This window comes from Protobothrops mucrosquamatus, unplaced genomic scaffold, assembly GCF_001527695.2.
Source record: "Protobothrops mucrosquamatus isolate PMUCROS unplaced genomic scaffold, P.Mucros_1.0 scaffold760, whole genome shotgun sequence".
Lineage (NCBI taxonomy): Eukaryota > Metazoa > Chordata > Lepidosauria > Squamata > Viperidae > Protobothrops > Protobothrops mucrosquamatus.
This window is the reverse complement of record NW_015387029.1, coordinates 601,347-609,456: the sequence shown is the minus strand read 5'-3', so window position 1 is coordinate 609,456 and position 8,110 is coordinate 601,347. Positions and strand designations below refer to the sequence as shown.

Here is an 8,110-nt window from a genome sequence, read left to right as displayed (position 1 = left end):
CATTACACAGCATCAGTCGGTGATCCCGGGGCCGGGGATCTAAGATCCCTGGGGGTCGAGTTGAGTCCTGAGGACCGGAGCACCCACAGGCTTGTAAGCAGCGTGTGCGTGCTCCCAAAACCCGATATGGTCCTCTGCTCCCGCCATATCTGCCCCTCCCACTGACCGTACCTATCACAACACCCTCCCCTGGTCCCCCCACCCCCCCCCTGATCACTTTAGTGCCGTGTCCCCCCGACATGGCATGGGTTGGCCTACCGACATGGCATGGGTTGGCCTACCCACCCTACCCCCCCCCCAACTAAGTAACATCATCAATGTTAGAAGGGAGTGGGGTTTGTGGCCAGAAGGAGTCGGAGTCTGTGGGATCCTCAGTGCTCTCTGACTTTGGTGGTTTTCTTGCAGACCTTTTATTACCCAGCTAGACAACATTATCAGTGCTTGAAAGGAGTGGGATTTCCTTTCCGTTCATATACAGTGGTTTTGCCTTGATGGTGTTGATGGGAGTATTGTCCTTTTTTGCTTGGTAACTGGATTAGGGTGTTGTTTTCTGCTCGATTGTTTGTTTGGTGTCAATCCCTGCTTATCTGGGTTTCCCTTTCTGTAGGGCCCTTGGTAGTCTCTGGGCTGGGTGGTTTCCTTGCAGACGTTTCAAGACCCAACTAGGGAACATCATCAGTGCTACAAGGGAGTGGAGTTTGTGGAGGGGGGGAGGAGGAGGAGGAGGAGGAGGAGGAGGAGGAGCACTGTGGAGTCCTGGTGCTCTCTGAGGTTAGTGGTTTCCTTGCAGATGTTTCATGACCCAACTAGGGAACATCATCAGGGCTAGAAGAGGGAGGGGGGTTGCCTCTCTGTTTACACACAGTGGCGTGTCCTCTCAGTGTGATGGAGGTATCCTTGATGATACCCCATTCAAGCTGGGCATTGAACTGGGCACTGATGCCAATGATTCATTCTGGAACGGGATCCTCTATCTCGATCAGGCTCTGGGTCCTTCCACCCCAGCCTTCGGTGTCCCATCCGGGGGCTCCCAGCCCCAGTGGGGAGGGCCAGAACGCTTCGCTGCTGCTGTGCCCTCCCTCACCCCAGCAGACAGGGTTCCACGGAAGCCCCTGGGATCCTGAAGGTAGCGAAGAGTGGGCTAGTCCCCACGCCTGTGGAGTTTTCCCCACTCTCCCATTGAGAATAAGCCTCTCAGCTGTTCTACTCACCCACGCAGACGCTGCCCTCGGCCGTCAGTTCATGCCCCGGAGGGCAAAGGCACTCAAAGCTGCCCTCGGTGTTGACGCAGACCCCTCCCCGGCACAGGAGAGGGTCTCGTTCGCATTCGTCAATATCTGGAAGATTAAAAAGCCCAGCTGAGTTGGGAAACCAGTGGAAGACTTGTCTACGGAGGTTCGCAGCCCTCCAGGTCATGGCTGTCCCAGGGGTGCTTTTCCACGCCGCAACTGGACTTCCTCGTTCTTCTTTGAAGATGTTTCGCTTCCCATCCCAGAAGCTTCTTCAGCTCTGACCGGATGGTGGAGAAATGGAAGGATTTATACTCCTTGCAGACAGCTGGCCGTTTGCCTTCTTTCGGAGAGTCGTTGAGGCCACTCGGAGTTTTCTCTGTGTCCTCAGGGTCACCTGAGTTGTGCAAGTGGGTGTGGAGCCTCTTTGGCTGTTTCTTTGGGGCAGAAAACATCCTATAGCCAAGAAGGCTCCACGCCCATTTGCACCACTCTGGTGACCCTGAGGACGCAGAGAAACCTCCAAGTGGCCTCAACAACTCTCTAAAAGGATGCAAATGACCAACTGTCTGCAAGGAGTATAAATCCTTCCATTTCCTCCACCATCCAGTCAGAGCTGAAGAAGCTTCTGGGATGAGAAGTGAAAAGTCTTCAAAGAAAAAACAAGGAAGTCCAGTTGCCTCCTGAAAAAAAAAGCACCTTTGGGACAGCTGAAGAGCTATATCTCCTACAGGTAATCCTTGCTTAGGGACCGTTCACTTAAAAACTGTTTTATGTACAACAGACATCCCCAGAGCTACTTATGACCTGAAGTTCTGATGCTCACCCCCTCCCCCCGGATAATTTATTTACATTTTGGGCCCTTGGCAACCTGCTCACCTGTTCTGCTGTAATTCTATTCTATTCTATTCTATTCTATTCTATTCTATTCTATTCTATTCTATTCTATTCTATTCTATTCTATTTTGCTCTAATTCTATTCTATTCTGCTCTAATTCTATCCTATTCTATTTTGCTCTAATTCTATCCTATTCTATTTTGCTCTAATTCTATCCTATTCTATTTTGCTCTAATTCTATTCTATTCTATTCTATTCTATTCTATTCTATTCTATTCTATTCTATTCTATTTTGCTCTAATTCTATTCTATTCTGCTCTAATTCTATTCTATTCTGCTCTAATTCTATTCTATTCTATTGTATTCTATATTCCAATATCTATTCTGCTCTAATTCTATTCTATTCTATTCTATTCTATTCTATTCTATTCTATTCTATTCTATTCTATTCTATTCTATTTTGCTGTAATTCTATTCTATTCTGCTCTAATTCTATTCTATTCTATTCTATTCTATTTTGCTCTAATTCTATTCTATTCTGCTCTAATTCTATTCTATTCTATTCTATTCTATTCTATTCTATTCTATATTCCAATATCTATTCTGCTCTAATTCTATTCTATTCTATTGTATTCTATATTCCAATATCTATTCTGCTCTAATTCTATTCTATTCTATTCTATTCTATTCTATTCTATTCTATTCTATTCTATTCTATTCTGCTCTAATTCTATTCTATTCTATTCTATTCCCCATTCCATATTCTATTCTATTCTATTCTATTCTATTCTATTCTATTCTATTCTATTCTATTCTATTCTATTCTTTAGGATGACCTAATGTAGATCAGAGCCCTGGGTGGATATGGAAATGAGAGACTGGATATTCAAATTGGTTTTTGAAAAGCTCAAGAAGAAAGAAACACTCATGCTGATGCAAACTGGGAAATGGAGAAAGCAAAAAATAAAAATAAAAATGAAAAAGGTCAGCCAGCCACTTACTGTATGACCCACAACTGAGCCCAAAGGTTAAGACTCTTATCTAACAATAAAGGTTGTCTTATCTAAAGTTTCCATTGCTAAGAGAGATAGTCATTAAGTGGTTTTGGCTGCACTCTATGACCATCCTTGCCACAGAAGCAAAGCAAGCATATTTGCAGGGCCCCCCCACCCCATTTGCCCCCCACCCCGTCATCCTTACCCATGCAGTTCTTCATCATCATAAAGCCACTCTCGTAGCCTTCGAAGCATTCGCACTCAAAACCGCCGGGCGTGTTGACGCAGGCGCCGTGGCCACACAGGTCTGGGGAGATCCGGCACTCGTCTATATCTGGGGTGGGGGTGGGGGTGGGGGAGAGGAGGAGGAGGAGGAGGAGGAGGAGGAGAGTCAAGGCAGGGTCCAACAGGAGCTTCCTTGGGAGACAGTGAGGGTCCCCGATTCCTTGGGAGGTTGGGGTGCCCCTCCAGAGGCTGCTCAACACGGTGGCCCACCAAATTGACCAAAACAGCTTTTAGTTCAGGAAAAGAGAAAGAAATGCGAAAGTCACTATAAAATGTGCGCTTTATGAGGAAAAGCCCACTTGGGCAATGTATACTTGGAAATAAAGTGCATTTGGAGACAAACTCTGAGTGAGGAATGCATTATTATTATTATTATTATTATTATTGTTGTTGTTGTTGTTGTTGTTGTTGTTGTTGTTGTTCTTCTTCTTCTTCTTCTTCTTCTTCTTCTTCTTCTTCTTCTTCTTCTTCTTCTTCTTCTTCTTCTTCTTCTTCTTCTTCTTCTTCTTCTTCTTCTTCTTCTTCTTGTTGTTATTGTTATAAAAACCAAATTATTCAGATCCAGCTTTTATACAAAGCAGGACGGTTGAAAAGGAAAACCGGCAGTCTGGAAATGGAAAAGGTCGAGCATCTAGAACATACTTAGCTGAAATAAAGGTTCTTTTCCACCTGGAATGGTTTTGCATTGGCCAGGGACAGACTGACAGAAAACAGGAGGGAGGGAGGAAAGGAAGGAAAGGTGGAGAGAAGGAAGGGAGGGAGGGAAGAAGGAAGGGAGAAGAGAAGGAAGGGAGGGAGGGAGGGAGAGGGAGGGAGACAGAGGAAAGAAGGGTGGGAAGAAGGAAGGAAAGAAAGATAGGAGGGAGGGAGGGAGGGAGGAAGGAAATAAGGAAAGAGGAAGGAAGGAACGAAGGAAGGGTGGAAAGAAGGAAGCGTAGAAGGGAGGAAAGAAGGAATGGAAGGAAAGGTGGAAAGAAGGAAGGAAATAAGGAAAGAGATGAAGAAAAGAATAAGGGAGGGAGTTAGGAGGGAGAAAGAGAGGAAGGAAGGGAGGGAGGAAGGGAGGGAGGGAGGGAGGGAAGAAGAAGGAAGGAGACAGGAAGGAAGGGTGGAATGAAGGAAGGAAAGAAGGATGGGAGGGAGGGAGGAAATAAGGAAAGAGACGAAGGAAGGGAGAAATGGGAGTTAGGAAGGAAAGGAGAAAGAGATAAGAAAGAAAGAAAGAAAGAAAGAAAGAAAGAAAGAAAAAAAAGGAAGGAAGGAAGGAAGGAAGAAAGAAAGAAAGGAAGGAAGGAAGGAAGGAAGGAAGGAAGGAATTTCACTGGCAAAGCCAGAAGCAGGAATTCCGGGGGGCGAATCAACCGGCCGACCTTAGAGGGGCGAGCAGAGGTTTTTGGCCCCTGGGCTCACCTGTGCAGTTCCTCTCCTCGGCGTCCAGAGCGAAGCCACTGCCGCAGAGACACCGGAAGCTCCCGATGGTGTTGCGACAGGTGCCGTGGGTGCACAGTCCAGAGAACATCTTGCATTCGTTCACATCTGGGGAAGGCAGAAAGACCAGGGCTGAGGATCGCCTCCCACAGTGCCAAAAGCCCCCCCCCCCCGTTCCTTGAGCAGCCCCAGGGCAGCCCGTCCGCCCTGTCGGAAGCCCCCCGCTCTCTCGGTCCTCAGCTACAGATAAAGCCCATTTCTTTCCAGGTCCATTTATAAACAGGAAAAAACCGCCTCCTTTCAGATTCTTTGGAGGAATTGGCCTTTGGCCAAGGGTTGGCAACTATGGGGTATCCTAGATCAGGGCTTTTCAACCTTTTCACCCATTGTACCACTTTTAGGATATGGCAACATCCGAGTACCACCAGTCGCCTAGCAAGGGGTCAAAAACGTGATAAAGTACAGGTCATCCTCGACTTACAACAGTTCGCTTAGTGACTGTTCGAAGTGACAATGGCCCTGAAAAAAGTGCCCCCCCAAGCCACAGCCGAGCAGGACACCTGCCTGCCCACCCGGCGGCGCTCTTCCTCCTGTCCGAGGTTTTCATTGTTGTGAGCCTTTCTGTTGAGGATTGGCAGCGGGGGTGGGGTGGGGGGTGTTTGGTTTTTATTCCCCCCGTCTGCTGGGTGGTTGCAGCAGGTTTTGGTCACTTCACATGACCCTGGGACACTGTGACCGTCACAAATATGAATCAGTTGCCAAGCCTCTGAATGGAAATCACAAGACCCTGGAGAGGCTGCAACATTCCAGCCGATCGGCGCTTCTTCAGGGCTCAGCAGAAGCCCCAGGATCAGCGCCGAGCTCCAGCTGGAGCCTGGCGCTGATCCTGGTGCTTCCGCTGAGCCCTGACAGCCCCGAAGAAGCGCTGATCCTGGCGCTTCCGCTGAGCCCTGACAGCCCTGCAGCTCCAGCCGTCTCTCGCTCAGGCTTGTGCGGTGCTGCCACCGGTTCAGCCCATTACCCTCCCCCGCTACCACTTTCCTAGGATGATGGTTTACCACCTGCCAGGTGCCAATGTACCACAGGTGGTACCCGCACCACTGGTTGAAAAGCCCTGTCCTAGATGCTACTGACCAACCAGAGGCAGTTTCAAAAATCATATAAGGAAGCCAACGGTCCATGGCGAATTCTCCGTCATCCCGGTCACGGTGGTCCCAAAGGTGCTTTTTTCACGAGGCAACTGGACTTTCTTATTATTCTTTGAAGACGTTTCGCTTCTCATCCAAGAAGCTTCTTCAGCTCTGACTGGACGTTGGGGGAATGGAAGGATTTATACTCCTTGCAGACTGCTGGTCATTTGCCTCCTTTTAGAGAGTTATTGAGGCCACCTGGAGGTTTGTCTGTGTCCTCAGGGTCACTTGAGCGGTGCAAATGGGTGTGGAGCCTTCTTGGAACTGCTAAAAGGACTGTTTTGTGGACTGGAGGTAGATGGTGTCGTATTCCCTCCCCCTCCCCTGCTCCAAGTGGCCTCAGCAGCTCTCCAAAAGGAAGGCAAATGACCAGCTGTCTGCAAGGCGTATAAATCCTTCCATTTCTCCACCATCCCGGCAGAGCTGAAGAGGCTTCTGGGATGAGAAGCAAAACGACTTCAAAGAAAAACCAGGAATTCCGGTTGCCTCCTTTAAAAAAAAGGACCTTTGGGATATAAGGAAATTCAGAGAATGGACTCACTGAGCAAGCAACTTGAGGGAACAAATGGAGAATTTCACAGGGGGGGGATATGTGGAGAAGGCTCTAAGCCACATCATGCTGCAAGGAGAGTGTGTAGGAAGCTTTGTGGTGGACTGCAATTTATCTGCAACCTTTGTCCTCCTGCCTAAAAAGCCAACTCAAAGGACACCCAAAGTGACCTTTTTTCAAGAGGCAACTGAACTTTCTTCATTTTCCCGGGAAGACGTTTCGCTTCTCATCCAAGAAGCTTCTTCAGTTCTGACTGAATGGTGGGGAACGGATATGTATTCCTTGGCGCTCTTTCTGAGATTCATTGAGGCCGCCTGGAGGCCACTGTTTTGAAGACAGAAAAGTCCACATTTTGGACAGGGGGGATGGCTGGTTTGAAAGAGGGGTCAAAGGAAGGGAGGGGTGGAAGGAAGGAAGGGGTGGAAGGAAGGAAGGAAGGAAGATCTACATTAAGACTGACCAGCCCTGTCTCAACAGAGAGGGAGGGACATGACACCACCTATTTCCTGTTTACAACACTGTCCTTTCAGGATTTCCAAAAAACGTTCCACACTTTTGAGGGCACAGATAATCCTCCAGGTGGCCTCAATGACTCTCAGAGAGAGTACTAATGTCCAGATGACTGCAAGGAATATAAATCCTTCCATTCTCTACCATCCAGTCAGAACTGAAGAAGCTTCTTGGATGGGAAGCGAAACGTCTTCAAAGAAAAAAAAATCCAGTTGTCTCTTGAAAAAAGCACCTTTAGGACCTGGGTGACGGAGAATCTCTACAGACACTCAAACTACACCTGTTGGAAGTGCCCGTTCCTGTCCTTATTGGAGGAGGAGATAAAAGTGCTTGAGGAAGGATATCCATATTGTAACAGATCATGGAAAATGAGTAGTTCTGTCCAGGATAAAGATGCTTGGGTGTTGCAGAGGAGAAACTCAACGCCAGAGAAAAGACATCCTATTTCCCAGGCTTTGAGAAGCTCATTACACTCGATCTTCGTGGCGTGATACATTCAATCAAACATTCGCTGCAAATTATTCAGGTTCTCGGCCAATAGCACAGCACTGTCAGCATACAAATCTGTTTCTGCAACGCACAAACCTCTATTGCCCCCCCCAGCAGTGGTTTAAGGGGGACCCCAATCTTTGCCTTACTCCCCACTTAAGGCTGACCCCTGTGCTAAGCCTTCCGGTGATTCTCAGCCCTCCTTGACATCCCCGCTGATGGGTTTTCGCAATCGCCCGTCTGCAAACCCTCCTCACACCTTTGTAAAAAGGCCGGCCGGATAAGACGTCTCCCCTGTTGGCAAAACCAGGTCCCCGCGGACAGATGGCTTTGAATTCGGCCGAGCCGGGCTTGGGGCATTCCTCACAGTCCTTGCCCCAGGCCGCGCCAACGGAGCAGCAGCAAAGGTCAATGCGGTATTTCCCTGGCAGCGCCACGGTGCACTCGTCCTCGGCCCACTTCATGTAACACTGCTCCAGCCGCACGTCTGAATGGGGGAGAAGCGAGAAAGAATGGAGAGGTCAGAAAGCTGGGCTGAGGATTTAGTGAAAAAGCAGAGAGCAGGGATTCTCCCTTCCTTCCTTCCTTCCTTCCTT

The 8,110-nt window shown here is 48.4% G+C and overlaps 1 protein-coding gene across 1 annotated transcript in view; it reads right to left on the bottom strand.

Annotated features, from left to right (window-relative positions):
• Positions 1 to 8,110, bottom strand: part of LOC107289734 (fibrillin-2) — a 172,158-nt gene that overhangs the window by 63,395 nt on the left and 100,653 nt on the right. The window contains 4 exon segments of the mRNA XM_015818536.1: positions 1,212 to 1,337; positions 3,268 to 3,396; positions 4,758 to 4,883; positions 7,774 to 8,001. Of these exon segments, the coding sequence (XP_015674022.1) occupies positions 1,212 to 1,337; positions 3,268 to 3,396; positions 4,758 to 4,883; positions 7,774 to 8,001 (609 nt within the window).